The 12,805-nt window shown below is 43.4% G+C and overlaps 2 protein-coding genes across 4 annotated transcripts; one reads left to right on the top strand and one right to left on the bottom strand.

Annotated features, from left to right (window-relative positions):
• Positions 1-1,056: 1,056 nt before the first annotated feature.
• Positions 1,057-10,372, bottom strand: mettl25 (methyltransferase like 25). 3 transcript variants are annotated; one of them, XM_034526753.1, is made up of 12 exons: positions 10,074-10,372; positions 9,543-9,731; positions 9,313-9,419; positions 8,592-9,182; positions 8,096-8,243; positions 6,175-6,269; positions 6,050-6,079; positions 5,382-5,455; positions 4,436-4,529; positions 4,045-4,119; positions 3,540-3,611; positions 1,057-1,730 (listed from the first exon to the last, which is right to left on the bottom strand). In XM_034526753.1, exons 1-12 carry the CDS (start codon positions 10,288-10,290, stop codon positions 1,635-1,637), a joined length of 1,788 nt encoding a protein of 595 aa, XP_034382644.1. In that variant the 5' UTR covers positions 10,291-10,372; the 3' UTR covers positions 1,057-1,634. The 3 variants fall into 3 exon arrangements, 2 of the variants coding, with proteins under 2 accessions (XP_034382644.1, XP_034382643.1); XM_034526752.1 differs by having other exon boundaries at positions 1,057-1,763; positions 10,074-10,364; XR_004608996.1 differs by lacking the exons at positions 1,057-1,730; positions 3,540-3,611 and having other exon boundaries at positions 4,089-4,119; positions 4,436-5,056; positions 10,074-10,364.
• A 389-nt stretch (positions 10,373-10,761) lies between these two features.
• On the top strand, positions 10,762-12,754 carry ccdc59 (coiled-coil domain containing 59). Its single transcript, XM_034526358.1, has 4 exons — positions 10,762-10,991; positions 11,311-11,722; positions 11,955-12,063; positions 12,190-12,754. Exons 1-4 carry the CDS (start codon positions 10,844-10,846, stop codon positions 12,355-12,357), a joined length of 837 nt encoding a protein of 278 aa, XP_034382249.1. The 5' UTR covers positions 10,762-10,843; the 3' UTR covers positions 12,358-12,754.
• The last annotated feature ends 51 nt before the right edge of the window (positions 12,755-12,805 follow it).

The following is a 12,805-nucleotide window of genomic DNA, read 5'->3' as shown; positions in this document are numbered from 1 at the left end:
CGCCATCTGTCTTTACCGTGGGTAAAAATAAAGCCCCGGGACACGGTTTCACCACGGCAACGCTGACAGAACCTATGGATGGCCTACAGATGTGCAGGCCGCTGCTGCTACGGTGACAACAAAATTGAAGCAGTGGGGGATGCGAAGTGATGTGAGGAAGTGCTTCACACGAGCACTGCACAGTGGGAAAGTCTGTCACATTCCCATTGTTTCAGGCTATTTCTGTCTCCATTATAATAATAAAAACGGATGTTCCTATAGAGCTTTAATCAACACTGTTCACATGCACAGCAGCTATGAACATTGCTGCCTGAGTGGGTGATAGTAGGAGAGACACACAGGAACAGTGTGACGGAATAATGTTCATTAGGAAAGAGATACACCGACACTGTTAGATGAACTCAAGTACCCCTCTGTTGATGACACATTCTTGTTCTGAATGTGTTTCCACCATTTATCTATCAATTTTAGCTCACTATTTAGACCATTTATCAAATACTTATACTATAATATTTCAACACTACATACAACCCTATCTTGTTACTTTTAGCCATTATGTTTGGCTACAATATTTCAACAACGTAAGTTTTCTATTTCAACCGTTTGTCCATTTTGCTGCTTTGAGCTGTTTTAACTTCTCCACTTGCTAACTATTTTTTTATGTTCTCTTAATCGCAGAGCAAGTTGTTGAAGTGTTATAGCTGACTCAATAAGTGTTTATTTTCTTAATAAAAACTTGTCTCTGGTAACACTGACCTCGGACCTCTCGTTGTAGTCTAAAAAACAACAAAGGGAAGTTTACGGTCTCAAATGGTGAACTGTATGTCAGAGTATCTGTAAGCAAACATGTAAGAATTTGTCTCTTGTGATATTTCAAATAAAATGTCTTAACTTGTGAATTAAATTAATAACATTCCCACAGTAAAATAACATAATGTGTTTGGTCCCCTAAAGGCGCCATTTCCCTCTTTGCCTCGAGTCTGCTTTCTATCAGCTTTAGTGTAACTGCCACGGTCATCATTCATGTCTGTACTCAAGACTATAACATTCGGTATCAAACATGTAAGAGGAGAGTGATTTATTAAATGACCAAGCACAAAGCAAAACAGAAGTAAAACGGGGTCAAGGGCGCCTCTTGCCCTGTCTATCATTTCCCCTACTTCCTCTGGGTTGGGAGCCTAGAAATGGGGTTTCCAGACCCGTCAACAGAGGGGATCCAAGCCTCCCTAAATCCCACAATGCCCCTGGCTCCCTGAACGGCCCTTAAAAACAAGTGCTTTCTTAAGACTCACGAAACAGGAAGACAAAAGGCTGCGATGAATACGATCCAATCAAACAGTGCTGACACTTTTTCCAGGTGTTTTGAGCGTGTGTTTTCATGAGCATGCACATAGTCAAGGACTAAAAGCACAACATTGTGGAGATTTATAGTATATAAAACAAAACAAGATGTTTGCTTAAAAAAAATATTACAGAGAACGCATACACAAATTGAGATGAAATCATACATATAATTGAACCGAGCAGGGGAGAAAACACAATCACTCAAGTGTGATTGCTGATCATGTATAATCATGGCCTCTCAAGCAGTGTATCGCAATCATGTGCATATGTATGTCAAATCAACATGAATTTCATTCTTCCCAACTCTTCAGTCCGATGACAGCGTAGCATCTCGGAGACAGCAGGGGATCAAAGAGTTGCACCAGTGCAGAGAATGATGAATCCTCCTGTCGGGCACGAAGAAACACACCCAGAGCAAACTGTGAGACACAATGGAACTGAATAAAAAACACATGGAAATATGAAAAAAAGAACTCTTGCTTCTCCTCCCAGTTTGGCTTTGTGACCCCGCCCCCCCTGGCATCCTCTGTGATGTTCCCCCTATTAAAGATGTCTCTATTGAATCCCCAGAGAAGAAACATCTGTACAAATATTGTGTCAGGAGGACCCCTGTTCATGTGCAAAACACGTTTGTCTTCCTTGGTGGCTATCTTTGGTCATCAGTATTTTTTGAAAAAAAAGAAACAAGACTAATTCATCATTCAGAAGGCCTTCCTTTGGCTGCGTCCATGCACACGTTGTTAGGAATCATCCTCTGGGAACCACGAATGTCGGCGCAATGGCACAGCTATCCAATAGCTGTTGAGACTGTTTCACTCTAAAGCGCACACGTCAGCTTCATGGGGGTGCCAGAGGGAAGGTCAGGGGATCCGAAAAGTCATGGAGAGTCATCCTCTGGGGGACAATGAAGGTATGCGTGACACCATTTACCCTAATTGTTTGAGGAATCAAATGCTTTTGAATGTGTTGCTAACACACACGATCATTCGCTATATTCTTGTGGTCCTTTGACCTTTCAGCAGACTTTGCGTCACCGGGTATGCGTTGCTTAATAAGTGCATCATTGTTTGACTACCAACCAGAGAGCAAGGACTCTATGGAAACCTAGGAAAAAAATCCTCACATGGATCATAGTCATGTACATCCATCACCTCCTCCAGGCAGATCCCTCAAAGCCGAGCAGCGCTCTTGCCGTGATGTCGTTTGATTACAGGAAGTCCATCGGACACACAGCCACGCATGTAATCACAACTTGAGAAGCTTTGGGCTTCTACGTTTCTCATCAGAAGGACTCATCCGGCTGAAGATCATACATAGGATGTTGTGTTTGGCAGCAGGAGCATTAAAAGAGTCAAATTGCAGGCTGGCTTTAATTTAGGCGACACCTATATTATTGTCGGTGATCGGAATCACCAAAGATGTCAGCGGAGATTTCTGCGCCTTTGCTTTCATCATACGGGAAGCAACATCAAATCCCAATCAACGAGCTGTACAAGCAGATTATAAAGACGAGTCCAGCTGGAAGCGCAGGGGGGGGGGGGGGAGAGAGAGAGAGAGAGAGACACTAGTGGGTCACATGGATGCTGGTGAAATTTTAGTTTCTAGTTTGTTAAATTTATATTTGTTTCAAAGAGGGTTTGAGACATTTATTTATGAAATATATAAAATCATTCATTGATTTATTTCCACTAATGGCCTTGCTGTCTAAAGTAAGCCTACAAAGCATGAACTGGTTTCATATTCTGAAACCAATAGAGAGTATCTTTGGGTGTTGAAACAGAGACACCAGCACGGCCTCTGCTGACATTTTCTAAACCAAACGACGCATCTACTAATTGAGAAAATAAACTGTTGAATAAAAGATACTACAAATAATCATTAGACGCAGGTCTACATGAAACATTTTGCCTAAAATAGATTCATATTCTCCTCTCTTTCACATAATAGAGAAAGGGATAGAAAGTTGTTTTAAATCTTCTTTTTTTTTTATAGCTGCTCCGTCTGCTTTTTCTTACATACAATCATGAACGAACCACGACAGTTGGTTGGAACATGGAAACACATTTAGTTGGCGCTCTTTATTTCCACATATACATAATGTCTATGCTTTGTGTCTATTCTCTCAAAAGGGAGCAGAGCCACGCCTCCGAACTGAATTCATATTATTTTTGCAATGAATGTCTGACGAGCGTTACCTGTTCTTTCAGGTAGCAGAGGCGATCAAGGAGAATCAGACCTTCAATACAGGGAGCCAGGGTCACCTTCAACTGCACAGCGGGGACGACATGCGAGGACGATAAATATGCGTTTGTTTATTTCATTTCATATCAGTGGTTTTCACAGAGATCTTATTTTGTCTTACTGATACAAAATAGCTCATGAGTTATCCATTTTCAGCTACTCTTCATACTCATAAAACCCACTATGACTATTGTCTTCCCAGTCGCTGGTGGGCGATCCCCGAGAAGCATTTTACTGCTTTGTGTCATGAAACTAAATTGGTATGTTGGTTGACACTTCAATTAGTGGTCTGCAACCAGAGGCGGGTTTTTACTTCCCATTCTGTGGAAGCATTCCCAGCAGACTACAATGATCTCACTTAATGGTCTGCAATTCATTGGCATTATACATCTCACTTTACTCACTTTACAGGAATGAAAACCAGTAACCAGTTCAGTTAAATCATCAGCGAGGACCTACCATATTAAAGGCGTGCATTTCGCCCATTCGGGGTCTGTATGCGTCGTGGTAATCCTGGATGTCACCGTCAGAAAGCTGATGAGAAAGGAGAGTCCGAATTTTACTAAATAAAAAGTGAAACGGAACGTGAGGGCAAATAAAAAAAAAAGGGAGGTAAAGACGGAAGGAGAATTTGAAAAGTAGAAGAAAAATTGAAACAGTTGAAACGCAAATATACATGTATCCTCTATGTTCCCATGGATCCTTAGAGCGACCATGAACTGGAATGTTTGCGAAATAAAAAAACAAACGAGGAACCAGTTTCCCTCTCGTTCTGCCAAAATAACGACCGCTTTCCACGGTTCGTTTCAGGAAGGCCTTTATTTGATTTCTTTTAGATTCTGGTCCTGACCTTTAATTCCTCCAGTTCCAGTCTGCGTAGAGCTCGACGGACGTAGTCCACGAAGGATTTAGCCTTGGAGTAGACATTCCCAACGCGCTTTTCACTGCAGAGCACAACACAAACACAGGTCCGAACATCTCATTTCTGCCCAGTGAAACAAACGACATTCACTCCTTTACTCTCATGTTGTGTCTCCTGTTTAAAATCCACACCGGAATCAAACCGTTAGCCGCTTCTGAAAAGGACTAAACTGTGATGAATAGGTGCTGCTTACAGAGACGTAATGGTTATTGGATCCTGGTCATTAAACAGAAGGTCACAGAGCGGGAGGGGGGGCAGGTCAATGCTCGGTGTCTTTAAAAAGGCGTGCGTTAAGCGTTAATGGAAATCTGCTGAATTTACTTCTATAGCTCAGTTTACTCAATTAGAGGAGAGCGATGGTCGTAATCTGCTGAGGATCTGGAGCGAAAGGCCTGAAAATGCTCAGTCCTTAGGAATGCAACATAACAAATGACCGCGGAGCTTCAGACTTTATGGGGAAAACCAGCAGGTTTGGACTGGTGAGCGCCAGCACTTACTGATGTTTGGAAAGTCAAGCACAACAAACCTTTCCTCATGGTCCTCAAGGAACTATATGAGAACAAAAGATCAATTTATTAATCAATTGATTATCAAAAAAAAGGGGAAAAGCAAAACAGTTGTTTTTTATTTGTTTTACTTTTGACTCCCACCGAAATGGGATGTATGTATGTTCCTGTATGTGGACACTGTGAAACAACACCAGGACATGTGTATGTGTTGGACAGTGAAACAACACCAGGACATGTGTACGTGCTGGACAGTGAAACAACACCAGGACATGTGTACGTGCTGGACAGTGAAACAACACCAGGACATGTGTACGTGCTGGACTCTCAGATTAAAGTGATGCCAGATGCAAACTGCTGGATGTTACCTTTTAAAGCAGCCGTAGTGATCCCTCAGAATGACGTGAAGGACGGCTCGGTAAAACAGAGACTCCATCTGAATCTGCAGGAAGGAGAACCTGATTCAACACGATGCAGCGTACTGTACGTTCCTCCTGAAGGAGAACCTGATTCAACACGATGCAGCGTACTGTACGTTCCTCCTGAAGGAGAACGTGTTCCCATTGCGGTTCTCTCAGCATGTGTACCAACAGTTGATGAATATTTCTGACACTTTCCGAGCCTGGTGCACGACTGGCAAGCAATCAGCCTGCCTTTGGATTCAGACCCCAGTTCCAACAAGCAATCAATGTCACCGTGATTGCATTAATATTTATAAACATTCCATATTAATGGGCGGTGCTATCGAGTTTCAGGCTTTGGCCCGGAGCTCCCAAATAAATACATCTTTTAAGTCTTAAAAGTCTTTCACAGACTTAAAAACAACTCCAGAATTAACGGTGTGATTAGTTGAAGATCTAGAAGATAGCAAAGCCTTCAGTGATTGTGAACGCCCGTGTTTGAAATTATTTCATAGATTTGTTTTGACGGGTTTGGCGAAATGACAGTTTGGAGAAAGACAATTAAGTCCCATCGTCGTGCGACGGTGACGATTAACTGATATATTGATTACAATGAGTATGCGTGTTTGACTTACCCCTTGGCCGTGTGAAACTCTCTCCAGTGCCTGTTTAAAAAGATAAATGGAAGAGCGTTAAGGCACTTCTTATGGTAAAACACCCTTCATCAACATACCATCCTGCAGTAGATAAATAAACTCACCAAACACGCCGACATCCGGGCGTTTCTGCCACAGAACCAGGACCGGTCGCGGAGGTACCGACTCAGAGGGAAACCACAGACGCCGAGCAAACACTCTGCGAGGGAACACACGCAGATAAACTCATGGATCCATTCTGGTTGCTCAATACGGTCCTTTTCAAACAACTGCAAATCAGTGGGTATGAATTGGAATTATTTGCCAGGAAAACTTCAAGAGAGCAGGAAACATTTTTGATTCGTAAAGACAAGATAAGTCCATCCTCTCCTTAGATGTCTTTGATTCTATAAATAGAAGAATTTAATGACAAAACTCATTGCACCTGAATATTTTTGCCTGAAAGAGACCTCTGACACACACATACACACAGACACACACACACACAGCAGGAGGGTACCGAGTGTGACTACTTGACAGCCTGCCATCCTTTTCATGTCTTCTCTACAAAGGTCAGTGACTCCAGAGGGATACAGTCAAAAGGAAGCTGGAACAACACGTGCAGTTGCGGCCGACCGGGCTCTCGCAAACTGCTCAGGACACGCTAACGCGTTAGCAACACATGGCTCGCTGACACGGGGGTGGGGGGGGGGGGCTCTGAGGCAATTGAAGTGGACAAGCCTTTCCTCCGGCTGACGGGGAGATTACAGTACACACAGAGACCTGTTTATAGTAGCTAGCCTCGTGTTGGCCACAGAGTTCGCATCTGAAGTGGCCACGTACACACGCTCAGCAAGACAAATATCGCTGATGTCCTTGTCGCGCCATCGTACATTTTCCAATATTTTTGTGAGGAGACACGCCGGCTCCAGAGCGTAAACGCCAGCATGTACTTATCTTGCTGTGAGTAAACAGCATGACAGACACCGGACTCCTGATTCCACACGAGGTTCTAAACGTTGCTTCATTCCCAAAATGAGCATGATCGCATAAATGAGGCCTTTATAATAAAGCTTTTCAACTCTTTCTGAGGGTGAGGCAGGCCAACACAGGGGCTGGCCTGCATCCCAGACTGCACTGTAAGGCCAACCCGGGAAGAGAAAGTGTGTGTGTGTGTGTGTGTGTGTGTCTTTGTTCACTTCTTTAAAAGATCAAGAGTTTGAGAAACAAATCACGGAAAGAAGTGTTTTCAATGAGCCGCCGTGATATCATTTTCCGCTCGCTCTTGGCTGATGCTACGACGGGCCCCGATGACGAGAGGGTCAGAGGTCACGCTGTTAACAAGCGATGACGCGATACTGTATCCACTGTAGCGAGGGCTATTTCTTATAGAGAGGCTGCAGTCACAGCATGGGGACACGTGTAGACGATTTCATACCTCGTAAACTGAGCAGTGAAAGGAGGATGATATCACTCTATTATTATCCTGCATTCTTGCACTTGTATTAGCCCCCGTGTTGAAGTGCAGGCTAACTAAATAACAGCAAAGTCCTACTAAACCAAGAGCATACCTACAGGAGCCTTAAACAGCTCTCCTAAAGCCGTAAATCCACTCTGAGGGCTCAAACAGCGAGTTTCTGAGCTCAACTCAATCTCCAGAAGGTCAACTTGGCTGAGTCTTCAGACTCTTAGCGGAACATTTGACTTGTTTACTGTAAAATATGACTATAAGTGTTCATGTGGCTTCGCATGGGATGCTAATATTTCATTCCAGATTGGATCAGACTGAAGTGAACGCTGTGAGGCGGGAGCATGGCATGTGTCGTGAGTGGAGAAGAAAGAGAGACAGTCAGCTCTGTGTACGACTGAAACCATATGTTCCTCAAAACCGGGTGGAGTGTGACTGTCACAGCTTTCTAACACACAGAGAGTCAGACACAAACACACTTATCTGTCCCTGGATGTGATCGGTATCTCTGTGTGTCACTGCCAGTGTGTATGTGTGTGTGTGTGTGTGTGTGTGTGTGTGCGTGTGTGTTTGGTTACCCTGTCCGGCAGGGTCAAACTCCTCAGACAGCAGGTGATAGCAGCAGCCCACGCTGCAGACCGCGGCCAGCTCTGGTTTCGCCACAAACATCCTCAGGGTGCTGGGAGCCAAGTCGCCACACGTGTGCAGGCCGACCATGACCGCATCCTGGAATTTTGTTGGGAGAAAGCATGCAGAGAGAGGAGAGACCAGAAGAAGAGGAGAGAGAGGGATGGTGGGGGCGGGGGCGTGGAGATCGATGGTAAAATATATTGACAGTGACACGCTTGCAGATTTGGCACCGCAAAAACATCTCACATTTGCTCCAGTAATGTGAACTCCAGCTGCTGCGGCAGACTCGTAACTTCAGAAGCTGCCGTGGGAATTGTGCGTTGCTACTACACTGTGCGGTGGGCTTCTTCTCTGCGCCACCTCTGTTGCCCAAACACACAGTAAATCTATTTCCGACCTTTTCTCTTTTATTTTATTTTATTTTTTTACTGTGGATTTGCTCACCTCCAGCTCGTTGATGAGCTCCCGAAGCTCCGTTTCAGCGGTGACGTAAGAAGTGAGGGGTGAAAACATGACGCTGGCGGTGGCGTTTCTGTCCTGTGATTTCCTCTCCAGGTTCTCCCTCTTCCTCCTCTCCCTCTCCTCTGCACTCAGTTGGCTGGGGGGAACTCTGGGGGACGTAGGCTGTACCGCATCCACTGACAGGACGCTGAGGAAGAGCTCCTCCGTTTCTGGATTTGACTCTGAATGCATTTCCACTGCAGGGTTGACATCTGATAAGGCGATTAACACCTCCTCCTGCTCCTGCTGCGACACAATTCCTAACCCATCGACATACACAACATCATCGTTGTCTCCACCTCGTCCAGGCTTTATGTCTACTAACTCCTCCTGAGGCGAAAGTGTGGCCTCTCCCTGTGCCCTCACGGCCTTGTTGTGTTTCTGATAGGCCCTGGAGAACTTTTTCAGCTTCCGGTTCCTCTCCTGGGCTCCGTGGGTGTTGGTGCTGGAGGAGTCGATGCCGTAGACCCGCAGGCCATATTGCAGGGACAGAAAGGAGCTCAGGTAGCCCTTCCCTGAGCCTAGATCTATCACCTGGACGGGAGCGAAAGTAACAACATCAGGTTACTAAGATAAAATGTCCTTCTTTTTTTAAGTTCTATCAAATCCCTCCTAAACTGAGCATTTTAAGTTTTTCACTGTAAGTTTTAAAATGTCACTCAACCTGTTTGACCTCACAGTGCTGGGCCAGACAGGCCACCACCTCAGACATGGACTTGACCTCGTGAGATTTCTTAGAGTTCATAAACTCGTCTGTTATCAGCTCAGCATCTGGGTTAAACGGAACAAAAGTCATCTTTGCAAGCAATGGATCTTTCCCAAAAAAACTAAACAAATGACAAGTGGACATCCGTTGATGGGTTTCCTACCCTCAGACTGTCCACTCCTTCATACCTATAGCTGCTACTGGAGCACCAGACTCTGACCTGTGCCCTCTGAGGGCCTGCAGTAGCTCATCCCTGCTCATGCAGACTCCAAGGCCAGGGAGAGCGTGGGCCTTGGCCGCCTGCACCAGTTCACGAGTATCAACCAGTCGGTTTGTAACATTGCAAAACCCAAATGTAGTTCTGGTTTGCTCCGATTCTGGAAACAGAACACATAAAAAAAACAATAAAGTTGCACAAAACTGCTGTGTTTGGATTTTCATGTTGAAATGTTTGTATTTATTTTTATTTCCAGCTATTCAGATATAAGGTTGACTATACAATATATATAATGACTATTAAAAAAAAGATAATTAATTAATGAATTACTTAATTTAAACTTTCCATTTGGTTAATAATACAGTAATATATGTTGGTAATCCATTAATAAGTGCTTGTTGATAAATATAATATGGTGCAGGATGCAATTCTACAAACTTGCATTTATGTTTAACATAAAAATTAAAAGTTTTTGGTAAATATGTATTTCTATAGTATTTACCGTTTGCGCTGTGCTCTGGCTCCCTCTGCTGGTCACCACGTGAACCGACGTTTGACAGGACCTCCTGAGGTGGCACTGCCACGAAGCGGTTCCACGCGTCGTGGGTGTAAAACTCCACAGTGTGCGCATTAGCGATGCTCAGGGTGACAGACAGGAAACGCTGAACTTCATCTATCCGCCGTTGAATTTCTGCGAGGCTGTATGAAGAGGAGAACATGTTAAAAAGCTCTCTAAAGGAGGCCCGAGTAAAGCATGGAAGAAGTCGTCCACTGCTGATGTACGTCTAGGCATAAGCAGTCGAAAAGACTGTTCGATGATTTTACAATATATTATGTATATTTAAAAAATAAAATATAGGGGAGCATATACACATGGGTAGGCATTTGATGTGAACCAAAACACTTCAGTTCAAGACAGGCTTAGCGGCTCGTTATCATGATTAATATAACGAATATAGTTATCTGGTACGTTATTGACAACATTAATGACATTTAAAAAAAGTATGTTGATGATTAAGCCGTACAGTTATCAGGACAACTGTTGGCATGTACAGGTGATGCCCATGGCATGCCGCATAGATTCATAAATGTCCTTGTGTTAACTGATTTGCTTCAGAAATGTGACTATATTGTATCCAAATTTGGAGGCTCCGTAATCGATTCCTCATGCCTGGTTTGAACGCGTCATCACACCGCGTCTGTAAGGAAATGGGACGCGAACCCGCATGACCGTTGTAAACATTTGGCTTTTCCTGGAAAGATTGAGCTCAAATGGCACCGACAGGGCCACAAATGAACAATAAGAAGTTTACCTCGAAAGGCGGCGACTGGAAGAAGTCAACGAATGACGCCCATGGTGCCAAGCAGAAGCGGAAATGGGTCCCCGAGCAAAAAGTATACGAAGGCAGCGTGAAGGAAGGTAAGTTTATGCTCAACATAACTAACGCGAGAAGTGAGGAACAGCAGATTGATCAATGATGGGAGTTAGTGGATGAGTCTCCCATTTAAAGAGAACAACAGTCAACAATGGGAAACAGCATATCCACATATAAAGTTATATACTTTTTTAACATTAATAATCATAATGCCAAACTCAACTACGAAATCACTGGATTTAAACTGGCATTCCCACGTGACACACTTTGATCATAGCTTAAATCTTTAAATCTTTGGCCAAATATGTAATTCTTTCAATAAATATTTTGTCAACTTCTTATCCTTTTGTCTTCTGTCCTCAGGTCAGGGGTTTGCTTTAAAGAGGAAGGAAAAGGTCAAACATGAGTACAACAAGCTGCTGCGGAGGGAGAGGAAGAAAGTCCCAAGCTCTACAGAGGCCAACGCTCTGTACAGGGACGAGTACCCTGAACACCTCCGACATCTATACATGGCCGAGGCCGAGAAACTGAAGAACGAAGCCTGGACCCATAGATTGAACAGGAGTAAACTGAGAGTGAAGCGGCAGGAGAAGGAAGAAGAGATGGGTGAAGATGCTGAGGCTGCTGCTCCCGCCGCCGCTGCTGCTGCTGCTGCTGCTGCTGCTGCTGCTGCTGCTGCTGAGCCAGATCCAGATCCAGAAGTTACTGGTGGACCGGAGCAGACAGATTCTGGTACTGGGAATCCTGAAACCATAAAAGACGCAGAGAAAGACAGGTGATAAAATGTCTTGTCGCTAATCTCTAAAAAATATTTGTCACATTAAATGTTTGCAGAAAGACGTAGATAAGTTACATCACCACCTAAACCGGTGATGAAGTGAACACAGCCAGTTTAATTGGAAACATGAAAATAGCTTGTTTCATTATTTGTTTAATTCGCCTACTGTTAAATTTCAAGCAGATAGGCGAACACAGAGTAATACTGCCTGAATGATATTCTCTTCCAGTCTTCCATTGAGTAACCGCATGAGGAAGAAAAAGCTGAAGAAGACGTCCTACCAGAAGACAAAAGAGGAATTTGAGGCAATCACAGAACAACGGAGAAAGAAGAAAGAGGTGAAATATTTATTATTTGTTAACTTTTACCCATCGCAAAATGCTTTTGTTTTATTATGATTCCCAATAAATTGCAGGTTTACAAGTTTTTTTGTTCTTATGCATGTATGCTCTGTGTAATCTCAGGACTATCTGAAAAACAGCAAGCAGAAAGAAGAAGCCATTAAGAAGTACAAAGATAAAAAGATGGAGATGTTTCAGATGCTGAGCAAAAAGACCAAGAGAGGACAGCCCAATCTGAACCTTCAAATGGAGTATTTACTTCAAAAGATCACCCAAGGAACTGGGAAATGACTCCCAAGTCAGATGATACTGGAGAATTATTGGACCTTTTACTTTTATTTGACTCTGATATTTAATCACTCTTTTGCAAATGAGAGCCTGAGGACAATCCGGATTGTGCTTTTCATACAAATTAAATGCTGTTCTTTTTCAGTATTTGCCCCTGAAAAACAAGTAAAACTGCTCATTTTAAACTCTGGCCACAAGATGGCGGTGTACGACACGAAGAGATGTAAAAACATGCTCATGTTAGACTTTTATTAATAAATGTTTTAGCTTCCTGAAAAGCGCTGTTCATTTCAAATGGTCAACACATCCCAGTCGTAGCTTATTACCATGACACAAAATAACCAATTTAGCAACGGTAATCTTAAAATTTTGATTTTATTAAACCATACATATTTGATAATACTTGAAGAAAACATTATAACCTGTAATATTCCGATTTAACTTTGGTAAT

The sequence above is a fragment of the Cyclopterus lumpus genome, chromosome 23 (genome assembly GCF_009769545.1).
Source record: "Cyclopterus lumpus isolate fCycLum1 chromosome 23, fCycLum1.pri, whole genome shotgun sequence".
Lineage (NCBI taxonomy): Eukaryota > Metazoa > Chordata > Actinopteri > Perciformes > Cyclopteridae > Cyclopterus > Cyclopterus lumpus.
Note: the sequence above shows the minus strand (reverse complement) of the source record. Positions and strands in the feature narration are given on the sequence as shown.